At 38.2% G+C, this 14,786-nt stretch overlaps 1 protein-coding gene across 1 annotated transcript; it reads right to left on the bottom strand.

The window, feature by feature from the left end:
* Positions 1–1,796: 1,796 nt before the first annotated feature.
* Positions 1,797–14,514, bottom strand: LOC149902080 (mitochondrial disaggregase-like). The gene is made up of 6 exons (XM_090109954.1): positions 14,058–14,514; positions 13,360–13,411; positions 11,354–12,269; positions 10,559–10,736; positions 4,378–4,645; positions 1,797–3,131 (listed from the first exon to the last, which is right to left on the bottom strand). Exons 1-6 carry the CDS (start codon positions 14,266–14,268, stop codon positions 2,930–2,932), a joined length of 1,827 nt encoding a protein of 608 aa, XP_089966080.1. The 5' UTR covers positions 14,269–14,514; the 3' UTR covers positions 1,797–2,929.
* Between the last annotated feature and the right edge of the window lie 272 nt (positions 14,515–14,786).

The raw sequence follows: 14,786 nt of genomic DNA, 5'->3' as shown, positions 1-14,786 counted from the left end.
AATTTATTAAATATTTATGTTCTTTCGACATAAAATAGTTGTAACGTAAGCAACAAGGGCATATATTATCAAACACCAATTAGATAAGTAGATGCAATTTAAAAAAAATAAATAAAAATAAGATTAAATATTTTATATACAACGTATAATTAATGTATACTAAAAACGTATTTAAATAAAAATTAAATTATACCAAATGAATAACGTGTTCCAAAAAGTTTTCCAATACTAATTTATCGAAGCGCAACGGCAATAGAAGTATTTAGCGGATTAAGATCAAACATGTGAAACAGGGATTTTGTGTAACGTATTGTCCTATTCGTAACAGTTGCAGAGTATCGACCGATTTATACCAATTATACCATTACATACACATTAGTCTCACACAACGGCACTAAACGCTCTCGCTGCGGGAACTTCCTACAGTCAATAACCAGCGGGGATCTAAAACAATTGAGCTGATAGTAATGACGAAACTAATCTTTGTTATTAACTTCATTTATTCACTTTGCCTTGTGCTTTTGTATGCATTTCATATCACGCCAATTTGAGCAATATCAGCATTATGAATAGTCTGAATAGATGATTATTAGATGATAGATGGTAAGATCCCGTGCGGTTATTGACTTAACATAAGTTCCACGCATTTTATAGCTGTAAGTAAAACGAGAGCTACATCCAATCATACAAGTAGGCATTAATTAGCAATAGGTGCTTAACATAAAACAAACACTCGCATTTAGTTTAAATTTTATAATCTGTTATTGATCGTGTGGTTAATGGAAGCAATGTACCTAATAAAGATAGATCACAAAGGTGTATCATAGTTACAGAGGTCTTTTACTGCAACATAAGGACGCTGCGGGACCTAATACATAGTTTCCTTCACAAAGTGACATAAACATGCTTTTTATGGATATCATCTCACATTAGAATGCTGATAGCACAAGGAGTGATCTAGTCTATTTACGTCCTCATGTTGCGTGGGAGCCTACATTAAGTTTAAGTGTAGAATGTGAGTGTGATGCGATGAGTCACCAACTCATATCGTCCTTTTCGTGCGTGCTATTATGTGTAGTGCATTCGTCTGCAACCTGTTACAACAGCTAAGCTTACATTGCCCTATGTAAATTTGATAATAGTCTAGTTTTTTTCTTTGAATCGAAAATTAATCGGTATAAATAGCATAGATGTTTGTCTATTTTTCGGCTCTGAATTGCATCTGTCTGTAAAGCTAGTTGTCGCTAGTGTTTTGAGTGATTGTAACGGTTGCAGGGCGGGTGCACGTGAACTATTATTTACGTAGAGTTATTATAATTGCGTACTGGGTAATGTTACTGTACGGATGTAGTGTCACCGGAGGCCTTCAACGTGTTTAGTTGTCCGTGGCGCGGTCGCGGGGCCGCCACGTGACGTCACGTGACACCGCGGCGGCTGCGCGACCGACGCATGTTACTTAATCGATTTATATTTTGTAAAGAGTTGTTGTTTATTTATACATTATATTTGTATATAACGGTGCGAGTTTAATAAAATTAGCACTTAAAACAGTTTGTTTTATTATTGCACCCTTTCCTTTACTATAAGTATTCGAAATATTCAAAACTTGATCTACAAACATACAGAAGAGGACGGCCAGTTTCTATAAATTATGCTATCCGCTTTCCTTCTCTTTAACATGTAAATGATACTTTATCAAATGATTGAACATATCATTAAAATAATTTAGTTTCAAGTAAACACAGCTACAGGTATAAAACACAAGATAAATAAAGGAAGAAAATAAAACACGATATTAGAAATTTACTATTTATTTTTAGAATATTTAATCATTATTTGGATCACATTTGGTTTCAATAATTGCCCATGTCTAATATTTACAAACAATTTCAAAGCTTGATAAAACTACTTTTTTAAATCTTCTAATATTCTATGAATATAGCGCACAAGCTTGCACGATCGAAGCAATGCTTATAAATTAAAATAATCACAGCTCTGAACACAGTTTAGCTATGTATCTAATTTGTACAATGTGCGAACTTCAGGCGGGGATGAGATTTCTGTAACCTAGAGCGTGTAGCAGTTGCTAGAGCACGCCTCCATTTTTACAGAGCGCTCCACATTCACTTGAGCGCGCAACTAGTCCCTACAGAGCGCTCTACAATCTCTAAAGCGCTCTACCATCCTTTCAGAATGCTCTCCATTCACTAGAGCACGCTACCATCCCTACAGAGCGCTCTACAGGCCTTATAAAGCGCTCTTCATTCGCTAGAGCACGCTACCATCCCTACAGAGCGCTCTACAGGCCCTATAAAGCGCTCTTCATTCGCTAGAGCACGCTACCATCCCTACAGAGCGCTCTACAGGCCCTATAAAGCGCTCTTCATTCGCTAGAGCACGCTACCATCCCTACAGAGCGCTCTACAGGCCCTATAAAGCGCTCTTCATTCGCTAGAGCACGCTACCATCCCTACAGAGCGCTCTACAGGCCCTATAAAGCGCTCTTCATTCGCTAGAGCACGCTACCATCCCTACAGAGCGCTCTACAGGCCCTATAAAGCGCTCTTCATTCACTAGAGCACGCTACCATCCCTACAGAGCGCTCTACAGGCCCTATAAAGCGCTCTTCATTCACTAGAGCACGCTACCATCCCTACAGAGCGCTCTACAGGCCCTATAAAGCGCTCTTCATTCACTAGAGCACGCTACCATCCCTACAGAGCGCTCTACAGGCCCTATAAAGCGCTCTTCATTCGCTAGAGCACGCTACCATCCCTACAGAGCGCTCTACAGGCCCTATAAAGCGCTCTTCATTCACTAGAGCACGCTACCATCCCTACAGAGCGCTCTACAGGCCCTATAAAGCGCTCTTCATTCGCTAGAGCACGCTACCATCCCTATAGTGCGCTCTCCCCTTGCGACGCGCGTGCTACAGCGCGCCCAGGTCGAGCGGCGTGTAGTCGCTGGCGTGCGGCGCGCGCACCGCGAGCGTCACCCGGCCCGCCGCCTCGTGCAGCAGCACGGACGCGCCGCGTCCCAGCGCGCCGCGCTCGGCCGCCAGCGCGATCAGGTTCACCACGCGCCGCTCCACCTCGTGCTTGATGGAGCGCGCGCCGTAGTGCACGTCGTACCTGCACATCATTTTATTGTTCATCATTATATTAATAAAAAAAAAATTATATTTTGTGTTTTTTTTGGTTTGCAACTGGACATACTTATTATAAAAATATAGCTCAATAAGAAATCTTTTTTCTAATATTTAAACAAGTTACATCTGACAAAGAAACTCATACTTGACCCTCACACGTTACACTCACGTGACACTCACACGTGACACACGTGACCCACGTGACTCTGACAAGTGACTCACGTGACACACGTGACTCTCACACGTGCCTCACGTGACACTCACATGTGACTCTCACACGTGACTCACGTAACACACATATCACACTCACACGTGACTCTCACACGGGACACACACGTGACAAACGTGACTCTCACACGTGACACACTTGACACTTACTCGTGAAACACGTGACTCACACGTGAAACACGTGACTCTAACACGTGACACTTACACGTGAAACACGTGACTCACACGTGAAACACGTGACTCCCACACGTGAATCACGTGACTCTGACACGTGACTCACGTGACACTCACACGTGACTCTCACACGGAACACACACGTGACACAAGTGACTCTCACACGTGACACACGTGACACACGTGACTTTCACACGTGACACACGTGACACTAACACGTGACACACGTGACTCTCACACGAGACAATAACACGTGACACTAACACGTGAAACACACGTGACACTCAGACGCGACACAGTTCGTAGCTAGAAACTATGCAATATATTCTATTTCGTGGTTAAGTAGATGTAGTTACAAGGTAAATTAATATTAAATTTATTAAATATTTATGTTCTTTCGACATAAAATAGTTGTAACGTAAGCAACAAGGGACGTCAGAGTGTCACGTGTGTCACACGTGACACACGTGACACTCACACGCGACACTCGCACGTGACACACAAGACTCCAACACGTGACACACGTGACTCCAACACGTGACACACGTGACACTCACACGTGACACACGTGACTTTCATGTGTGTTATATTATAACACTCAATTTAATTGAAACCCTCCAGTTGTTGTCAATTATAGACTATAAAAATTTTAGTTGAAAATGCACTTTATAATATTCGTAAAAACACGTTTAGCGACGTGGCTGAATGTAAGCCACGCCTTTGCCTATAAAATAGTGAAGTATCGACACGACCCATCGCTAACAGGAAATGTCATAGAAATCAATGTTCGCACTTTGTGCTCTACAAGAGTAGACCGGCGCACTCACCCGTCGGCCAGCGCGCCGAGCACGCCGCCCTCCCAGCGCAGCTCCACGCTGTGCCGCTCGCGCGCCTTGTCGGCCCAGCGCGCCAGCTCGAGCTGCACCAGCGTGAGCAGCTCCTGGCGCGAGAACGGCAGGAAGTACACGATCTCGTTGATGCGCCCGAGGAACTCGTCGCGCCCGAAGTGCCGCTTCAGGATCGGCCGCACCACGCTGTCCTTGAACTGCCGCGACACCTCCAGCGACTGCTCCGGCAGCTCGTCTTCGCGTATTGCTGAATAAATTAAACATTTTTAGTTTTAAATAATTTGGTTCGAACATATTAAACAACAAAAATTCAGCTTTTCAAACTTAAACTCTGACTTTTATTCATTCACCTGTTTCAACTTCAATATCGCCTAATTTATTCGAGTTTCTGTGAATGTTGAGTTCATATTTAATTGTTGTGTATAATAATTTATAAAAAGATGCTTATGTAACAACTGTTGATGACCTTTCTTAATAAATAACTCCGTAAATTACTGGACTTTTTTGCAAATGATATGCTAAATCATTATACTGAAAACAAAAAGGGACCTAAAACGGATCCCTGAGGAACACCAATCTTAATCGATGCACCGCGAGATCTCTCAACATTAACAAGAACGATTTGTATCCCATTCTGAAGGTAGGATAAGCAATAAAGTTATGGACAAATCTTTTTGAGTCGTGGTAAGGTTGTTTAGTGTTTACTTAAGGAAGAGAGGAATGTTCTACTCAGTCAAATGCTTTGGACAGGTCACAATTGTGTCAACTTTAAATACAATGTTAAAATAACTCTCAAGTGGACTTATTTTTTTTGAAGCATGTTAAATTGTTACAACTCATTAATAGACTGGGGTAGAAACCTTCAAAAATAATAAAAAGATAAAAAAAATCACAGTCGGATGAAAGCCATTAGAAAAGGAGGGGAATATGATGAAAATAAAAGGAAAAATAAATTACGGTCAATCCGAGTTCGGGAAGTGGGAGGGGGGAGCTTTTAAGAGAAAAAAAATTATTTCTCTCGATTTCCGACAAAATTACAAGTCCTACGGAAAAAGTTTAATCGCAAAGTTGTAGGTAATTAAAAGTTCTACAACTTTTGTATTCACAATTTTTTCAGATAACCTCAAACTTTAGGTGAAAAATTCAAAAAACCAAGTTTTTGGTTTTTTATTTTTATCTACTTCAAAATTTATTTTTTTGGTGGAAACTTAGTTTATTATGTCTCAAATACACTGTAATTTATTTGAAAGAAAGAAAGAAAGAAAGAAAAAACATTTATTTCAAGGACATAATCAAACAAAGTCTTAAAAACATGACAAACAAAACAGTAAAAAAAGTAAAATTATAAAGAGAAAAAAAAATAAAAAATAAAACGAAATTTGCACGGTAGGATGTCCTCGAAAAAGGGTGACCAACTCAGCTAAATACTGTACGACAGAAATGCACGCACAGCGCTGGTTTTCAGTGGCCCCTAAATGTTGTCGCAATAATCAGAGTGACCTCCATTACAGTAAGAAAATATTAAAATAAATAATCAATAAATAAAAAATATACTTACTAATAATAATACGTCTATGTGCAGAGATAAACAAAAATAAATAGAATAAATATGATATAAGTAGTAATAAATATATAAAAGAAAGTATAATTAACGTATATTCAATATTTTTTACATTTGATAGATATACATATATATTAAATAGAGATAATCATCATCAGTAGCCACTAAGGTTGGATCTGTTTCTCTAGTAATATAACTGTGTATTTTTTTTTAAAGTTCTCAACCGCGCGAAGGCTAGGAAGCGGCGGTGGTAAATTGTTCCAACACTTAGTGGCACTGTATTTGAAGCTTCCCCGAAAACTGGCAGAGTGGTGTTTAGGAATCATCAGTTTAGTCGCTGCTTGTCTCGTTTTGTACACTGCCTGATGATCTCCCATCCAAACCAACTTTTGAAAGAGGTATAGAGGAGATTCAAACTTAATAATATCGAAAAGGAACGAGGCGAAATGGAGTCGTCGTCGATTTTCCATATTTAACACACAGGCTTTGTTTAAAAATGGCGTAATGTGCTCCCGTGGAGGAATGTTCCAACAGAACCGGGCACATGCGTTTTGAACGCGCTGTATTGCTCGTTTCGTTCGCTTCAAAATCCGCCTACCATATACCACATCCATGTAATTAAATTTAGATAGGACAAGGCTGTCACAAAGTCTTACGCGAAGTTCCGTATTGAGATATTTTCTAATTCGGTACAGAATCTTTAAACGATAGAAACAGTTAGCTACTGTAACATTAATATATTTTTCAAATCGTAGATTTTCGTCAAAAATAATCCCCAAGTTTCGGGCTTCCGCAACACGTTTTATGACTTCGTTATTAATAGTTACGGGAATAAGACGATTTTGGATGGAGCTAACTACTTTAGGTGTGCCTAAAACCATGAACTTCGACTTATTAGGATTTAGCACAAGTGAATTTCGGCTTGACCATGCGAATATTGAAGCTAAGTCCAAGTTTAAATTGTTTATTGCGGAACATGTTTCATCTGGGTAAAAGGAGGTAAAAAGCTGAATATCGTCAGCATATATGTGATATTTGCATGATTTTATTTGCTTTACAATATCGGCACTATATAATATGAACAAAAGGGGTCCTAAAATAGAGCCTTGAGGAACCCCTTTTGTTACTGTTTTGCATTCTGACAACCTGATACTACCATCCTCCATTGCAACTGATACTCTTTGTGTTCGACCACTCAAATAGCTATTAAACCAATTTATAGTAGGTGGACTTAAACCATAATATGTCAGTTTGGATAACAGAAGTGAAGTATTTATAGTATCAAAAGCTCTTGAGTAGTCCAACAGCACAAGCACTGTACCTTTCCCTTCATCTTGTGCGCAAAGAATATCATCCATCACATCAGTCACAGCTGTAGTTGTACCTTTTCGTTTCCTGAAACCAGACTGACGATCAGGTAAGATATTTTCTTTTTCTAAATAATCCATTAACTGTTTGTGTGCTATTTTTTCCAGAATCTTCGATAGGCATGGTAATATGCTGATTGGTCGGAGATCCTTCAAATCCAGCGGATTATCAATTTTAGGAATGGGATGTACAAGCGCGTTTCGCCACAGACTTGGGAAGGCACCAGATGCAAAAGATAGATTTATGATGTAGGTTATAGTTGACAGAGATGCTGGGAGTGTAAGCTTGAACATATCTAATGAGATATCATCGACTCCAACAGCTTGCGATTTGAGTTCCTGAATGGTACGTAGCACTGTCGACTCATTTACAGGTTTAAAGGAGAAAGAAGTGTCACCGTGGCGATGGAACTCATAGTAAGTTAGCGTGGATAGCTGTAAGTTATTTCCAGGGACATCAAGGAAATGATTGTTTAGGACATCAGGATTTCCAAGATGACCAGTAAGTAAAGGCTGTTTTTTTGTGTTTATACCCGTGTTGTCCTTGATGTGTTTCCACATAATTTTAGGCTTTCTCAGATTTGCATTGATAAATAAATCAAAGTACGCCTTTTTTTCACGCTCCAATGCCATACTTGCATATTTTTTTAAATCAATATAGAATTTTTTATGTGAGTCTGTTTTCGTTAGACGTGCTTTATTTCGAGCTTCGTCGCGTAGTCGAAACATCTTTTTAATATTAAATGTTATCCACGGCGGTTGCTTGTTTTTCACACGTATTTTCTTGGAGGGCGCATGAACGTCAAAGAGCGATTTAATGTACGACGTGAATTTGTTCACTAGTTCATCCACGTTATCAAGTGCAAGCAACGAAGACCAGTTGATTATTTGCAAAGATTTGTTAAATTCATCATTATTAATATTTTGAATCGGTCTAAAGGTGATATATTTATGCAAAACTTTTTGTTTAGATATATTAAGTGCACACGATAAGAATGCATGATGGCTAAGTTCCTCAATATAATCAATCACAATATTTTGAACAGGCATATTAGTACATATTATATCAAGTAAAGTTTCGCTAGAATCCGTAAAATGCGTAGGCTGAGAAACATGTTGAATAAGATTAAAAGTTTGAAGAAAACTTGCAACTCTTTTACTGTTAACATTATCCCTATTATTTGATTGAAAATATTTATTTTTTTCGCCTTATTTTGAATTAATACCAAAAAAACAACCTAATTTTCAATCGAAAAGTCACCCGTCAAAATATCAGCTTTTTTCAAAAACTTGGGGAGCCTTTTATTCATTGAAATCTCTACTTTCATATGATGCAAAAAAAAAATAAACACCACCATAGTAAATATTCTCAGGAAATGTATACAAACAGTGTGATAATGAGCTTTTACTAAATCAGGCACACTTCTCGAACTCTATATCTTCTCTTGTATCGGCTTTTCGGTAATATTTCAAAAGAAAAAAAAATATCTGATCTAAGTATAATATTTTACAGCATATTCAAAAGCAAAATGATGTCGATAAAAACATTTCAGGTAGTTTGAAAAGTGTGCCTGATTTAGTAAATGCTCTTTTTCACACTGTTTGTATGCAGCGTCTTTCCAAACTATACAAGGCCAGTACGCAACGGTGTGAAACTAATCACGTATAGTTTGGAAATAACTTTTTTACAAAGTTCTTTCAATCTATACAACAGCAGTACGCAAATACTCGCGTATACTTTGTAGTGAAGTGAGTAAGAATAGCGCTCCAAAATATACAGCGCTAGTACGCATGCGGACTAATCGTGTATATTTCGGAGTAAGCGCGGCGTCATTCCATTGCTCGCGTTTATATTATTGTATTGCTGTTTTGAAATCTATTATTAAAATGCATGTGTATTGTGTATATAATGTTGCGTACTGATCGTATATTTTTTGTATCGAGGATGCTTGTGTCTTCGTTCCCGAATATACTGCACGACTTACAATTGACAATAGTGCTAAAATATAAGAATCTAATAAGTCCAGAAGAAGACGGTTGCGAGGCGACTATTTTTGTGTAGTTAAAAAAAATACGAACCTAACCTCGCCCATAGGTAACCATTATATTTGTTACCTATTTATTTTTGTAAGCTTACCTAATAATATTTTATTCCATATTTTACTGAATCAATCAAGAAGAATAAAAGTAGATAGATAAAATAAAGTAGATAGCTGTACAAGTCTTTGATTGCCTATATATTTATTATTTCGCTCAAGCGTAAGTGGTGTAGTAGCTATATTTAGTTATACATATTTTGCGTACTGATCGTGTATAGTTTGAAACGAAGAAGCAAGCATCCGCGTTACAAAGTATACACGATCAGTACGCAAAATTCGTGTATATTTTGTAATAACAAACTTAAAAACAGCATTACAAAGTATACACGAGCAGTTTCCTATGGTTGCGTTCTGGCTATGTATAGTTTGGAAATACGCTTGTATGCATTTCCTGAGAACATTTACTATGGTGGTGTTTGTTTTTTTTACACCATATGAAAGAAGAGATTTCAATGAATAAAAAGCTCCCCAAGTTTTTGAAAAAAGCTGATATTTTGACGGGTGACTTTTCGATTGAAAATTAGGTTGTTTTTTTGGTATTAATTTAAAATAAGGCGAAACAAATAAATATTTTCAATCAAATAAATTACAGTGTATTTGGGACATAATAAAAGTAAGTTTCCACCAAATTTCATAGAAAAAAAAAAAAAAATTTTGAAGTAGATAAAAATAAAAGCCATAAACTTGGTTTTTTGAATTTTTCACCTAAATTTTGAGGTTATGTGAAAAAATTGTAAATACAAAAGTTGTAGAACTTTTTATCATCTACAACATTGCCAATGAACTTTCTTCCGTAGGACATGTAGTTTTGTCGAAAATCGAGAGAGACCATTTTTTTCTCATAAAAGCTCCCCCCTCCCACTTCCCTAACTCGAATTGACCGTAATTTATTTTTCCTTTTATTTTCATCATATTCCCCTCCTTTTGTAATGGGTTTCATCCGACTGCGATTTTTTTTTGTTTCAAAAATTATCTACTCTAGTCTATAAGGATAATAACAATACAACTAAAAATAAATATTTAAAATGACAAATGCTAAGATTGAAAAATCGCACTTTTTCTTTTATCGATAAATCCTAACAGACAAAAAGCAATATCCCAATTAGTAAACCTATAAGCAAGTGTACACATACGCGTGGTGGGCTCGCCGGCGGCGGCGCGCGCGCGGGCCCGCTGGCGGTGCAGCGCGTCCTGCTCGCGGCGCAGCTGCAGCCCGTACTGCGCGATCTCGTCCGCCGCCAGGTTCGACGTCATCACGAAGATCGCGTTCTTGCACTCGATCAGCTTGCCCTTGCCGTCCGTTAACCGACCCTGTTCAATAGTATATATTCAGAAACTTACTTGGAAAATAATGTGAACTTGGCAACCGACTTTTGAAAAGATCGCATATTTTGTGTTCATTTTAAAGATTTCGATATGTGGTAAGTAAGAAATTGCAAAAATTATTTTCTACCGGTTGTTTCTTATAGATTAATGTTTATAGTTGATTATAGTGCATTTTTTTTCGTTTGTAGTTGAGCAGGAAAAACATTAAAAAATATGTATTTACATTCTGAGCAATTTTATTTTCTACACAAAACTAATTCTGAAAATGGTCCTAGAGGTTTGTAGTGGAAAAATATTCGTTCCAGAAATTGATTTCATGCAAATCGATTGAATTTTTTGTTTTAATTGAATTGATTTAATTGAAAAATCTATTTTCAAAACATTTTTTCTCAATAATTTCCGATGTCAAGATTTTTTACGATTACTACAAATGTTAAACATGATTGATAAATAGTCTTGGAGGTTTGTACTGGAAAAAAATTCGTTTGTAGTTAGCCAGAAAATGATTGAATGCAGATTCCACCATAGTAATTTTTTTAAATTAAACTATTGGAATTAAATATTACATATAGAATAAGATAAAATATCCTTAAAATACTTACTTCATCGAAAAGTTGCAGCAGCACAGTGAGGACATCAGGATGAGCTTTATCCACCTCATCGAATAGAACAACGGCATCAGCTCTTCGCGCCAGGGCCCTTGTCAGCTGGCCGCCCTCCTCGTGCCCCACGTAGCCGGGCGGCGCGCCGATCAGCTTGGCCACCTCGTGCTTCTCCTGGTACTCCGACATGTCCAGCCGGATGAACGCCGCCGGGTCGTCGCGGTGCATGTACCTCGCTAGCTGTTTCGCTAACTCCGTTTTACCTATGCCCGAACTTCCCAGAAACAGAAACACGAGCGGGTGGTCCTCGTCCGCCCAACCGTTCTCTTTTCGCCTGACTGCCGCGGCGACCGTTTCGATGGCGGCTTGCTGGCCCACTATGAACTGTTTGAGTCGTTGCTCGAGAGGGAATCTACGGCGTTCTTCTGCAGCGGCGGCGGCTGCAGCCTCCTCCCAGCGCCGCGCATGTTCCACTATGACGTCACGCGTAGGTGACGGATCTCTCGCGTAGTGCAGTGCCCGTCTTCCTGCATGGTCGCGCACCGTAGGGTCGGCGCCCGCTTCGAGTAACGCTTTAGCGGACCCAGTAGAATCAGCCAAAGCGGCGTAATGTAGTGCCGTCCAGCCGAGGAAAGACGCCCGCGCGTTCATTGATCCACAAAATTCATCCTCACGCTTTTGAAGAATTTCCAATGGATGCAAGCCACTCGCGGCTGCTGCGGCTGAAGCTCCTGCATATTTTTCCCTTAAATCCGGCCGTGCGCCAAGTTGGAGTAGCTCTTTAACTGCCGCTGGATGGTCATTGGCGGCGGCCGCCATGAGCGCCGTCCAGCCCAAGGAGTGCCGGCGATCGGCCGGCCCTTCTGTACTGTCGCCACCAGAATCCATACCATTATCTTTTGCAGCTGTTATTTGTCTGTAATTTTTCATAAAAAATTACATTTGCAGATTCAAATTTACTAATATGTAGACATTACTGTTCGTATTTTTTTGTGTTCATTCGTTTCGATATGAAGTAGTAAGTAGTAACACTCGTTTGGTTTATATTTACACCAAAAAAAAATTATAGGCAAGTACCAAACAAATTTAAGGTTGTTTTTTTTTTTTTATTCATGAATAGGTAAACATTTGGCCGCTGTTTCACCTGATGGTAAGTGACAACGCGTCCTAGGTTGGAACATGTTTACCTAGAAGGTGCCTATTCACATTTGCTTTAAATTTGGATAGATTGTAAGAAGGTGGAAAAACTGTATTCGGTAGAGAGTTCCAGTCCTTAGATGTTCGCAAGAGAAATGATGACGTGAATCGCTTTGTGCGAATTTTAGGGATGTCTACAACATAAGGATGGAAATCTGCTCGGCGTCTGGTTGTTCGATGGTGAAAAGGTGATGCCGGTATCAAGTTATGTAACTCCTCGGCACATTCACCAAAGAATATTCTATAAAATACCGACAAACTGGCAACCTTACGACGATGCTCGAGGCAGGTCAATTTAGAATTGACCAATACGTCATTGTTAATAAGCCTTTTCGCTCGTTTTTCGATTGAATCAAGTGCTGACAGTTGGTAATTGATGTTTCTTATAGATAAACGTTAAAGTGCAATTTTTTTTCTTTGCTATTGAGCAGAAAATAAAATAATTTAAAGCAATTTTATTTTCTACACAACACTATTTCAGAAGAGAATATGATTACTAAAAACGTTAAAAATTACTGATAAATTGTCCTAGAAGCAAAGTATTTGTTTGTAGTTAACCAGAAAATGATTGAATGCGGTTAATGGAAGAAATCATTTTTTTTTTTATTTCAATTTCCGATTTGAAGTTTTTACGGTTTCTACCAACGTTAAAAATGATTGAAAAATGGTCCTAGAGTCTTGTACAAGTAAAAATCTTTCAAATGAACACAAAAAATGTGAGTAAAAAATTCATATTTTTTGTTACAACTTTTGAGTTGGGTGCCATGTTTACATAGCAAAAAAGAGTTTTCAAAAAAACTTTAACTTACTTGTGCAGTTCAGCAACATTTCCAACTTGTGCAGCTTTGAAAAATTTCTTTTCTGAAAGTAAAACAAAAAATTTTAGGCCATCTCATTTTGTAATCACTATAATAATAGAAGGTACATTTTCAGCATTTGTACCTTTATTTCATTTAAACAATATTTAATTTTTATTATTCAATATAAACAAATAATCTTTTTTTAGATTCAGATTTGAGATTCTATCATAAAAGCGTGTATTTTAGTTTTATAAACTATTTATACATTTAAGATTATTATTTTATTGGTCATGATACTTATATTTTAAAAGAAAATAACCAACTAATGACTGAATTAATATATGAAAATAATGAATTACCATATAAATTTATAAAGAATAGAAAAACATTCGATCACGAGGCGGGACTCGAACCCGCATCCTTTCGCGCCATTCCGGGGCGGATGCCTGACCCATTCAGCCACTCGTGACCCGCCAGAGCAATCAAATTCGAAAACGCCAGAGCAACTGAAAGAATACAATAAATTCGATTGCTCTGGCGGGTCACGAGTGGCTGAATGGGTCAGGCATCCGCCCCGGAATGGCGCGAAAGGATGCGGGTTCGAGTCATGCCTCGTGATCGAAAATTTTTTTTCTATTCTTTATAAATTTACATTTATAAAGCATTTGAATGCCATTAAACCAAAAATATCAATTTCAATGAATTACCATTATAAATGTGATTGGCGGCAAGCAATGCTAGACCCAACGATGCAGCACCGAATGCATAGCTCCCTCTCTCCCTCTTATTGGAATTATCCTGTGTTCCTTGCGACGGCTTGCTCAGAGCGACAACTCGTCGCAGTGGCACTGCGACCAGCCGGGACGTGCCGGGCGCAGCCCGCAGTACTCGTGCTGCTGAAGATCTCACTGATGCCATAACACTGCTTGTATTTAAATACCAAATCTACTGTTCAGTGTTCAGTTTTGTCGAATTTAAACGGAACATAATGGCATAGTGTTTCACTTTTTTATGGCTTTATTTTTATTGCGTCATTTTTAATCAATTTACATCATTATAATATACCGAGTCCTGAAAATTGAAATGTTAGTGGAAACTGGAAGGATCAAAAAGTGGAAATTTGATGGAAATTGGAATGAAAAAAATAGGTACGGCTCACAGATGTTTCAGATGTTTGTCATCTGTCAACTGTCTGACAATTTCAGTTGTCAAATTTTAAAAGTCGTGGTGAGTGGCGATAGAAATAAAATATAATAAATAATATGTTAATGCTTTTCGGCTGTTACAATTTTGCAATAATACGAAACCGAAAAGTGATAGAATTAGTTATTTAACTGGCTTTACCCAATTTAAAATTTATTTCACATAATCTTAGATTACAAAATAAAAGGCACATATTTATGTGAATCTCATTGAGTATCGATAAATGGAACGGG

Source organism: Colias eurytheme, chromosome 15 (assembly GCF_061535395.1).
Source record: "Colias eurytheme isolate Ceu_HAF_F1 chromosome 15, ilColEury1 Martin Lab GWU primary, whole genome shotgun sequence".
Classification (NCBI taxonomy): Eukaryota; Metazoa; Arthropoda; class Insecta; order Lepidoptera; family Pieridae; genus Colias; species Colias eurytheme.
The sequence above is the reverse complement of the archived record's forward strand: the minus strand, read 5'-3'. Positions and strand labels throughout refer to the sequence as shown.